At 37.9% G+C, this 12,181-nt stretch overlaps 1 protein-coding gene across 1 annotated transcript in view; it reads left to right on the top strand.

The window, feature by feature from the left end:
• Positions 1-12,181, top strand: part of SLC6A2 (solute carrier family 6 member 2) — a 79,426-nt gene that overhangs the window by 37,905 nt on the left and 29,340 nt on the right. The window contains exons 4-8 of the mRNA XM_009469218.2: positions 2,415-2,553; positions 3,372-3,506; positions 8,255-8,358; positions 10,974-11,098; positions 11,857-11,969. Coding sequence (XP_009467493.2) covers positions 2,415-2,553; positions 3,372-3,506; positions 8,255-8,358; positions 10,974-11,098; positions 11,857-11,969 — 616 coding nt within the window. The remainder of the gene's footprint in view (positions 1-2,414; positions 2,554-3,371; positions 3,507-8,254; positions 8,359-10,973; positions 11,099-11,856; positions 11,970-12,181) is intronic.

Raw genomic sequence — 12,181 nt, 5'->3', positions numbered from 1 at the left:
CACAAGGAAGCAGGCTTCTTCACAAATCCAGAAAAATATTTGGGCAAGAAGAATAAAAAGTTAAATGGGCACAAAGAATGCGAGTTCAGATTCAGGTTTTCTGAGTAGACATCTACACAACATAATCCAAAGGACTTTCTTTACAACATCCAGCTCTGGTAGCAATAGCAGTGTAACTCTGATAGCACAGATTGCCAAACCCCTCCCAAGATCCTGGACAAATGTTCTGATGAGAGGCCTGTGAAGCTTTTCCCAGCTACACTTATCACTGCCCAAGCTGGTAAATTTAGAATGGAATCAGGCATCCCTGCCCAGGTTTCACTTGCGCCTGTGGATCCTCTGGCAAGTTATACTTTATTAGCAGATATACAAGTAGCTTTCACACTCTAAGCAAAAGTTGAATGAGACCTTCCTATTTATTTACATTTAATTAAAGATGATAGGTTTTTAGATGAGATATCAAGAAGCCTGCCTCTATGTTTTACTGTTTCTACAGGTAACAGCTATACTGTTATATAGCTATATTCTTGTATAATAAGAGTTAAACTCACCTCATACTTTCTAAATAGAACATTCTTGAATATATGCCACAAACACATGGTCACTACCCTTTTACAGCCTCACTTGTTATTAGCCTTTAAATGCGACAGAAACAGATCAGCTGCCTAATTTAGGAGGATGCTTTCTACAAGTATCTTTTATGCAACCTGGGATAAATCATAGAAACAGTCCAAAAATACAGCATTTCTTATTAAACATGAGAAACTACAGAAGCAGAACTATCACAATCCTTAGTTGATCATATCTTGATGCTTTAGGAATCAAAAGGGAATTGTATGCAACTCTTTCCTATTACCAGATGGATCGTTCTAATGGTCCTTAATTTTCCCAGCATGTTTCTACAGTTTAAGTAGTACAGAGACATTTTTCAGTTTTCCCCATTTAAGTTGACACAGGTTTGCCCTATCTTAGAACTTATTCAACTATCTCACTCATCTCTGACTTGATAAGACAAGTGATTAAGTTAATTCTGAAGTACCATCTATCTACTAAGAGACTGTATGCAGACAGCCAATAAGGCTGGAATTATACTCCCCAGGATTTAGTCTCTACATGTCTGCAGTCATGCAGGGCAAATCACTCAGTACTTCAGTTTCTCTAAAATGTAGTTATCTTCATAAAACATGTCAAGGTCTTCCAGTGAAAAGGGCTTCTTTGATTTGATTTGTTTGTACTATCATGGTGATAAGAAAAGCCAACAGAAATCAACTTTCTATTTTACCCAAAAAGTGCATAGCAAATAAAAGGTGAGAGAGAAAGGGGAGGAGACAAGGAAGGTCATGACCATTTTATCTGGATGGCACTGAAACACTAAGAAATTGAATCCCTGAGCCAGCATCCTGTAGATCTGTATCAGAACCAGGAGTTAGCTCTGCAATTCTCCCCTAGTGCAGGGCTCCAGCCGCAATGCCATTCCTCTTTTCAAATACAGCGTTCAGTAAAGCAAAATATTTTTGCATTTTTTAGATTTGAAAAAGCAGCAAGAGACATTTCAATAGCATAGAACTGAGTTAAAGCAAGGGAGATCCACCATAAAAATCTCTCCCATATCACTGTGCCTTTTGCACACAATGTGTTTTGACAACTCTAACTGTAGATATCACCAGTCATGGGGACAAACACTCTTTTCTACACTTCAATCCATTTCACTGTATAGATCTCAAAAGAATTAGCCTACCCTGGTAAGCAACAGCATTTCCTCTGCTATCACTCCACTATCTCAGTGAACAACACAGAGCACTATAGCCAATTTAAATTTACCAACTGTTGCTTTTCCTATCCAACCACTTCTTTGCAGCCTCACAATAGCCTATTCAAAAAGAAATTGAAAGTAACTTTGGAACTGCCCAAGTCGCAGGAAGCCAGCAGTTTACTTATCTAGAATCACAAAATAATTAAGGTTGAAAGAGATGTCTGAAGGTCATCTAATACAACTCCTTACCCAAAGCAAGGCTACCTTCAAAAGTAAATCAGTCTGCTCAAGGCCTTTACTGGCCAAGTTTTAAAATCTCCAAGGATGGAGATTCTCTGGGCATCTGTTCCATATTCAAGCAAGAATCAACAAATGACATTTCCAAAATCCCCAAACACTTCCAGTGAAGGAGAGAAGAGAGTGCTATCATTATGGCACTATGATGCTAAATGGACACTGATGGGCCAGTGAGAACATAAAGGCATTGTGGGAAGAAGCACAATACATGGCTTCACCAAACGGGTTTCACTAACTGCTAGCGATGTCAGTAGGGCAGCTGCTACTGCAGTGCAGCATCCATTTCTGCTGCCCACAGGATGAGTTACGTAAAAACCTTTTTCCCCCAGTGACTTCGCTTTGTTTCTGTGTATCTGGTATGTAGGCGAGGAGTTCTGCACCTGCATGAAAGCCGTGGAATCCATGACCTTGGCTTGCCTCGCTGGCAACTTTCCCTCTGCCTCTTGGTGGTGGTAATCATTCTTTTCTTTAGTCTGTGGAAAGGCGTGAAGACTTCAGGAAAGGTAGAGCTAATATTGTCCTTCTATCTCAACTATGTTCTTTGTCTCCTTTAAGAAGTCTCCTATTTTTAGAAAGCAAGAGACTAAATCACTGCATCTGAGGGATCCTCGGGGACCAAAACATGTGAGAGGCCTTCATATATGTACAGTGGAAATACATAATCCAGATTCAGCCTTTATTTTATTTACAAGTTTTGCTTGTGTGATGTTCCAACTGGAAATTTTATTAGCATATTATTTTCAATTCGACATTAGTGGTCTCATCCAGGAAGTATTTTGAAAGACTTTAAATTGTCTTAAACATGCTTCCTATTCTTAGCCAAACGTACTAATGTTTCGATGGTTTAAGATGCTTTGGTTTTATTATATAAAATGCCAGGACAAGAGAAATATCGGATGAAAGTAATTTGAAATTGCTCTTTGACATCCCTCAGAAAAGACCTCAACAGAAATTTTAGGGTTGGATACATCTGAGAGCTTTTTGTACATTTTCATGAAAGTATCACCTAACATCAGGCAATGACTGCACTTGTTTAGTAAACTAATATATAGCCAAACAGCTAATCATCAGTCTAACACACACTGGTCGCATATAAGCACTCCAAGTCTTCTGTTTGTCAAAACTGTCTCCTGCTGGTATCTGTAAACATACATAGGTAAAGACTCATGATACATAACAGCATTTTCCCCCAAGATGTCCTATAAAGAGCTTCTCCATGGAACTGAATGGACAAAACCAAGAAAGTGCCAGCTGTATTTTTCACACATTCTTCAATCTTCTGTAACAGCTGATTAATCTTTGGGATCTCTGTTGTCTGCAGGTTGTTTGGATAACAGCCACTTTGCCTTACGTTGTATTATTTGTCTTGTTAATACACGGAATAACCCTGCCTGGTGCATACAATGGAATAAATGCATACCTGCACATAGATTTCAGAAGATTAAAAGAAGCCACAGTAAGTGTACTCTTCTGCTCTCATTCCCTTATTATTATTAAACCTGTTGCCTCTGTTATTAAACCGGAAAGTATTAGAGCTAATTTCTGAAATTATATAGCCATATTTCTGCTTTTGCATAAGCAGTAGTCCACTGTCCCTGATAGTCTAACTTTCCAACGCTCTCTGTAACAGGACTATCTCAGCTTGAACCCAAACTGTTCTGATCACAAAAAGAGCAGTTTCAGGTGTGGCAGTCCCTTAAAGTCCGTGCTTTGACTGTGCACCCTGTCAACTGTGGTATCCTTTATACATGAAAATTGAGTCATGCAAAAATGTAATTCTCAAAAGGCTAAGGATTCCCTCAAGAATCACTAGAGTAAACATTAACCTGGTAAACAAAAATCCTGGCCTATGAAAACCTTGCTAAACATACTAAGTCAGGACTAACTCACCTAATCATGGTCCTTTATAAAACTGAGATTTTCAATAGCATGATGTTCCTATCTTACTATTGAAACTAATGTACATTTCCCTGTATCATTCAACAACATTGCAAGACATTCTCATTAAATATATCCAAACCAACTCAGTTTGTGGAGCACCTTGGAACTAAGAATTATTTCATCCACTGTAAAGAAAATTCTACGAGTATAGTCGCTAACTCATGAAATCACCAGCATTTCAGGCCTACGAAGAACAATGATCTGGTGACTACAGACAGATCTTACCACTATGCTATTCTAAAAATATTGTAAATCATTTATAAGACAGTGGTATCTCTTTGGATCGGTCATGAGGCCGTTCAAATGGTTACAAAACTGAAAAGCAAGGACATAGTTCTACTAGAAGGAAACGAACTGTCTTAAAAATTTGCAGCTTTCAGAGATGTCTGCAATCTGTACATACTTGCACTGTATATTTCCTATGCATCCTATCTTGATTTTTCCTGAATAATTAAAAAGGCAGACAATGACCTTGTGTGTTAGACTATGGACCTATTTTATATACTCTTAGCAAAACAATCCTTCCTTAGTTTTGTAATACTAAATTTGGAAACTGGCATTTCTTCAACAACGGAAGTTATCACCAGAACCCAGACCCCATCTCACTCTATTTTGGAATAGTCAAACCGAACTTCAAATATGGGACTTTCATCCACCTTTGTCACCAAGGCGGTAGCCACCTCAGTAGTTCACGTTTATGCATACACATAAATACAAAGATGCAAGGATGAACAAAGGAGGTGCTTAAATTTTTCTTACGTATTTTAAGTGCTGTTTGGAAAAAAACATCACAAGTTCAAATAGACGTCTATGGAGCTGTGCCAGCTTGCATCAGTTCAGAAACTAGGCCTCCGTAATCATAGCTGCCTTCTGCTTTTGGAAGGATATTCTGTGCACTGCTCTTTCTTGGCTTAGTATTTCTGCAGCTGCTATTTGGATGAGCCTAAAGTTATTTGTTTCGAAGACTAAATTTTTCAGACAACAACAAAAAAAGTTGCTCTAGAATAATAAAAGGCTAAAGATCATTTATAAGGAGAAGTTTCACGAACTGCTTTGTTACATCAGCCTTTCTCCTGCTCGGAGACTGGGATACCTGCTGCTGCAATAAGCTTGTGTGTTTAATCTTTGTCCTCAGGCTCCAAAGAATAGAATCCCGCTTCAGTTCTATGTCAATGTGTCCCCGAACCTTTCTGATGTATGATTTTTCTCCCAAATGAAAAATCTAACAAAGAAACATCGTAAGTCACAAACCGTAATGACCTACAGAGGGCTCTGCCAATCCTTTTCTAAAAGACCTTAGAGCATCCTGATCAGTGTCAATGTCTGCCTCATTTTACAGGGCCACATACCGCACAGCACCGAGCAAGCCCTGAGACACCTCAGTTTTCAGGGATACTGAATCCACAAAGGGTGTCTCTATAAAAAGGAGAGAAACACATTCACCTGATAACCTCTTAACTAGACCAATGCCTAACTATGTTCCTTGCTGAAAGTCCAGAAGCTACAAAGATGTAATACTCCTCTCCACTGCACAAATGGATACATTAAACATCTGTGTAAAACAGCAGCTACAGTTCTGTTGTGCTAAAGGAATTGGTGTTAAATACAGAGTTAAATCAGATATGAGAAGACACTCGCTCTTTCATACACCTTAACAAGTTTCCTGAAGATGATATAACATCCGGGGGTGCACACAACATTTCCTCTCCACACAGCACAGTAATTCTTTAAATCTACATACACAAGAAAGAATATGCACAAAAGTTATAATGGCATAAACAACAGTGAAGAAAGCTGGAAAGACTGAGGACTGCCTCATATAAAATGTTTCTGTTTTTTCATTTTTAATGCATATAAAAACAATATCCTATCATAACATATATTAGACTATGCATCAATCAGAAGCCATTCAGCTGAAGTGAACAGAGAACGTGAGTGTAAACTGCAGAAGAACCAGCCCCACTGTCTGTTTCACATCCGGCTTTGTTATAACAAAGGGAATATTTTGCATTTAATCTTAGTTCTAAAGGAATCTCTGGTTTCTGCTCTTTTTTCGCCTCACCTTGATCTTCTCAATTTGTTTCCTAAGCAGCTACTATAAGCCAAGACTCTTACTGAACAGATACTTAAGCATATGCATAACTCCTTTGGTAGGCAGCAGGTGCTAACCTCTTATTTGAATCAATAGAACTTAAGCAGGTGCTTGAATAATAAGAAAGGGGAAGTATGATGAGTACAACTCCACTGGCAAGACACAAAAGAGCTAAAGAACCACTAAAAATAAGTGCCTTATGGTGGCAGCATGCAGATCTAGTTATAGTTTAAGCAAAATTTATTTAAAAAAAAAATTCAGGAACTTTGTTAACAACACAAATTATGGGAAGTTTTAAAAAACAAGAAAAACTATAGGAGGCTTTGCATCCCTGCTTCTGCACTCTTATCCACAGAAACGCTCTTCAGAGAGTACAACCCTATTTGATATCAACCTTTGCGTGGAGAGAGAACATTAAGATGTAATTGGGTATAGAAAAGCAATGAGCAAGGAATTAATTTTACAGGATTGTTTTGCTATTTAGTAAAAGAAATCAATGATACTTAAAAGCTCTGTATGAACTGCAGTTTGAGAAAAATCATATCCACCTATCCACTGGTTTGCAATAAACACATCATAGATTGTTCTTCGTGTTACCTTTCAAGTAATTAACTCTCAACAGTCCATAAAATTTAGTTTCTCTACAAATCCAGAGTTCAATAAATTGTTCAGTCCTCAGCAGGCAGTAGTGGAAAGCATTTATCATCTATGTTGAGAAAAAAATAGCGTAAGTCCTTCATGGCTGTAGCAAGGCGAGGGTCAGTCTCTTCTCCCAAGTAACAAGCGATAGGACAAGAGGAAATGGCCTCAAGTTGCGCCAGGGGAGGTTTACGTTGGATATTAGGAACAAATTCTTCACTGAAAGGGTAGTCGGGCACTGGAACAGGCTGCCCAGGGAAGTGGTTGAGTCCCCATCCCTGGAGGTATTTAAAAGATGGGTAGATGTAGTGCTTAGGGGCATGGTTTAGTGGTGGACTTGGCAGTGCTAGGTTAACAGTTGGATTCAATGATCTTAAAGGTCTTTTCCAACCTAAACGATTCTATGATTCTATGGTGTGTCATGTTAGGATGGGATAAGGCGCTATCTTTCTTTCCACTGGGCCAAATGTGGAAGTTTAGCATTAAAATCCCAATGCAGATGGAGCTCATAAGCTGCTTAGATCTGTTAGAAAGGCGCAGCTGAATAGATACATTGGATCCGATTTTGTAGAGATGGATGGAGGTAAAATGCAGTGCTTTTTGTAGTCTTGAGCACTTGACAGATTTAACCAAACACTGAAGATCTCATTTTGAGAAATGTTGAATATTATTCACTCCATTGATTTCATTACCCTTGTTGAAGATGCTTGTTTATTTAATTTCTGTAAAAAACAAATAAGTGAAGCCCTCATTAACCAGGGTAGACTATTTTCAGGCTTCTGATTCAGGAGACCAGCACTGTGGCATTGTTCCTGACTGCTGTCTGCACATCTTGAGTGGATGTTGGGCTGGAGGGTCACTTCAGAAAATTTTATAGCATTAAAAATATGTTTTCGCTACTGGACAATTCTTAAAATGACCAAACTGCATCTAAACTGAAATTTAATGACTATCACAGGAATAACTCCATCTCCAGCTAAGTGGGAAATGTGACAGATAACCTGCCTGGTTCTGTTCACAGCATGTCAGTCATGCTTCAGCTTCTGAAACAAGAAAGTATCATATGAAGTGTACTAACAGTCCCATGAAGAAAGCTCTCTTACAGCAAAGAAAATGTCCTGTAACTCTTGACCCATTAACTATTTTTAGTTTTCTGGTTGTACATTCCAAACTAACTTGGAACAAGAACTATTGGAAGTGTATTTCTATCACCCGGGAGAAAAATCATTTAATCATTTCAGTCCTCAGTAAAAGCTCAGAAGTACAGATCCAAGTGGTACACCCCACCGTGGTAGCAGTGTGCATGCACTGAGAACTTGCCCAGTACTTCAGCCCTTACCATTTCGGGTTAGGCCATTCCAGACCATGACTATGCTCCATGTGACATCTCATGAGGGCTGAGCAGCACTTATACTCCCATAAGCATGAATGCTGACGATTTTTCAAAAGCCAGTTGCCTTGTACACTCTTGCATTTCCCTGATGTATCTTTTGGGCTGAACTGACACTGACAATGTTGGTGTTATTATGCAGGTATGGATTGACGCAGCTACTCAGATATTTTACTCCTTAGGAGCCGGGTTTGGCGTTTTAATTGCATTTGCCAGTTACAATAAGTTTGACAACAACTGTTACAGGTAAGACAGCCTATTCTTTCATTACTGCTTCAGAATGATACCATTTTACTCTAACTGCAGCTGGAATAAGTACTAAACTATCTTCAGTCATTTATTAATGATGGTCAGTCTTGTGTGAACATAGCAACCAACCCAAACCTTGAAACAGTCTTCCTTACTGAAATTTTAGCAACGGGAACCTGCCAAGATCTCTGCTGTATAGCAAAACAGAATGGGATTAGGTTTGGACTTTAGACAGCTGTGTAAACTGCACTTGTGTTTGCCTTTCAAAAGTACCATTAAGAGCATCAGTGAACACAGGATGAAGTCTTATTGGTCCAGGATCTAAAAGCAGAAGGATTCCAGTTTCCAGAAGTGTTTCTGTGCTTTGGGATTATATTTCTAATATTTTATGTTGAGCTCCAATTTAGAATGCACTTTAAATCAAGTCAGTTTGTAAGTGTTTTGCTGAATTGCAGCCATGGAAATGAAACCAGAACTGCTCTGCACCTTCTGAGAACTTCCTACATTTAGAAGTTTTGTTAACATTCCATTTTGGAATGAAAACAAGCATCGCTTTAAAATTTCCCATGAAATATAAATTCAGAAAATACATGTATTATAAATACATTGTGAACTGAAGGATGGCAAAAAAATGTTAACATGGAAAGGTACAAGAAAATATATAGATTTGAACTGCCTTGAACAGATTAAAAGCCAAAATCATGGAATACTTCCACTGATTTCAGAGAGCTTTGTACTTAACCCAGAGCAACTTGAGGTTGCCAGCTGATTATTTGCAGTAGGTTTGAGAACCTGGTAATATTTGGTAATATTCTAACCCTTCAGTTAGAATGTTAGCCATAGCAGTCTTCCAAAATAACATTTATTGTCTTCTGCAAATAATTTTGCATTAATCTCATAGCAGCTCCCTATATAATTGTTTTTCTTCTGTATTCTAATTTTCCTCTGAAATGGAAAAAAAAACCCACTTGAAACTAAGAAAATACCACAGACTATATGTGAAATCATATTATTTAGTTCTTAGCTTACTATATTTGTTCAGTGTTGTTGCTTCGTAAGCCTTGCCGTTTCATAAGCCTTGCCTTCCCTGTAAGAGTAATGTGTAGTTTCATTAAATACTGTGTTTTAGTTCTAACCAGACAAGCAAACTTCAATTCAGTAGCATTTACAACACTTAAGAATATCCTTCTTTTGGTCAAATAACTCCATAATGTGCTGACATGTTTTGTTCAAAAGGCTTTCTTGAGACAGAACAAACTGAAAATAGTACTGTTTCCAAATGAAGGCCATGACTCAGCATTATACTACCCCATCTATGCTTCAACACACCTTCCTTGAGAGGAATAGTGTCAGTAATGTAAGGTAGGGTAACAATATTGAAAATCAGAGCCAGAAAATATGAGAATCTGTACTTAAATTATGATCTAGTTTTACATGCAAAATACTGAGAGCTCAACTCAGTTTGTAAGGAGATAAGCATCACATAATCCAGTTATTGACTAAGCAAAAAGAAGCATTATTCACCTGCATAAGAATGTTTTTGAATTGTGGGAAACAAGAAATACTGTTGCCATCTTATCAGTGACAAATACCTAGCAATTTTCTTCTTTAATGACTGAAAAGAATTTGAGTTTATGGGTCCAATCTGGTCTCTCTTGATCCTGCAGCCTTCCCTCAGGAAAACTTTAAGAATTGCAGGACATAAATTCTTCAATGTTATCAAAATAAAGTAATATAAGGAAGAGGATAAAGTCTGGTGTATGGCACCTATGTTTTTGGGTCGTGTAACCGATGAAAGGAAATCATATTTACTTTCTGCTTATTAAAGCACTGGTTGGCATTACTGATGTTCACAGAGCCATGTCCTCTGTTCTAAAGGTCATATGCAGCAAAGGATTACATACAAGACACAGCGCAGATTAGGCAGACATCTGAAGACGTATGGTCTACTTATCTTCAAGCTAGGTTTGGTAATAGGGGTTATTAATACCCAGGAAAACTCATACGTCTATCATAATACCATGGCAGACTGATTAAAAACCACAACTTTGTACAATCATTACTATATGATGCACACTGTATAATATTTAACCTTTAAACTAAATTCACTATTGTAACAATCTGATAAACAAGAGTTGTATTTTTTTTTTTTTTTTTCAGAAAAGCCTAGCTGACTTTATAGATGAAGGGACCTCATTACAGGTTAAGGATGGTTATCCAGTGCCATCTGAATGGCAGCACATTTTGCTAAAAATGCACTGAAAATATTCCTGAATATCTGCTCACATGAACTGGTGAACAGTAAGGCTCTTTCACTGCAGGCCACTCTTGCTATACTACAGCTACCAGCTAGGATGATGACATTACTCTTTAATATCTTAATATTTAATATAGCTTTGTTGATTTTTTTTGAACAGAACTCAGCTTTAAATCAAAATAGTAAAAAGAAGTACGTCATTTCCTAGCATAGTATGCTGATACGAGCTTTTGACCATCAGGATAATTGCACAATTAGCATTTTCACAAGAATCTTCCTATCACTATAAGACAATTTCCATCCAGTTCTTAAAGTGTTTTTTTTTTCACTGGGCTGTTCTTCTCTCCATCATTAGGGATGCTTTGCTGACTAGTACCATTAACTGTGTCACAAGCTTCATCTCAGGATTCGCAATTTTCTCCATATTGGGCTACATGGCTCATGAGCACAAAGTTAAAATTGAGGATGTAGCCACTGAAGGTAGGAAGTTAATTTTATACTAGTTTTACCACTTTTTGTCCACCATTTCTTTGCAAATGTGTTTATATTTGTTTCAAACAAGTATGTGAAAATCTCATGGAAGGGACCTGAATTAAATTACTTGGAAGTAAAACTCTGTGTGTATATGCCTTGTTGAAATGTGAACTCTAAATGGTATTGATTCATCTCACCTCTACTGAATTGAGGTTCCCCAACATCTTGCCCCTCACAAGTTCAGCCTGTGCAAAAAACAGGCATTTACCACTGCACAGTGTCTTGTGAAAATATTGCTGTTCAGTGCCATATGTTACTGTTTCGGATGGTTCTGGTAGGCTTAGCCGTAGAGTCCTTTCACGGGTAACAGGTCACCCATGATTTCAGTTCCTGTATCTCTCATCACATCAGAGAGTTCTCCTGCCAAACAGTAGAGTCCACATCCACAGGGTTCCTTCTCTACTACGTACTTGAAAAAGAGCTAGTAAGGTTGTGAATCCCATAAAAGATTATTAGAAGTGGAAAAGAATGGGATAGATTTTTTTAAAATACAAAACTGTCATGAGTACATTATTAAAGTATTTTGGATATATTTTTGGTATAATGCAAATTTTGTTTTAACAGCTACTCAGAGCGTGATGTGGACTGATGTAAAAGTCAACTTAGTCATAATTTATCTTATTAAAACAAACACTTTTATGAAGCCAAGAAACATCATTTAGTAATACTGCCTTTCCTCCCCCCCCCCCCCCCCCCTATTTCAGGAGCTGGTTTAGTTTTCATCCTGTATCCCGAGGCAATTTCAACTCTTTCAGGATCTACATTTTGGGCTGTGGTATTCTTCATCATGCTCCTTACTCTTGGCATCGACAGTTCTGTAAGTATTTTTTCCTTCCAGCCTTGACCTTTTTCCTTTACTGTTATATTCTGTAACTGGAGAGGTATCAACCTTAAACAGGGGCTTTATTACATTTCAAATAAACATTCTGTACATTCCCTGAATCTGTTTTCACAGTCACAGCCAACATACCAATAGTATTACTCCTGGCAGTATATTCAAAGACTCACAATACTTAAGAGGTTTAGGAA

Source organism: Nipponia nippon, unplaced genomic scaffold, assembly GCF_047370975.1.
Source record: "Nipponia nippon isolate SJK-2023a ecotype South Korea unplaced genomic scaffold, ASM4737097v1 scaffold_7, whole genome shotgun sequence".
NCBI classification, from domain to species: Eukaryota; Metazoa; Chordata; class Aves; order Pelecaniformes; family Threskiornithidae; genus Nipponia; species Nipponia nippon.
The sequence above is the reverse complement of the archived record's forward strand: the minus strand, read 5'-3'. Positions and strand labels throughout refer to the sequence as shown.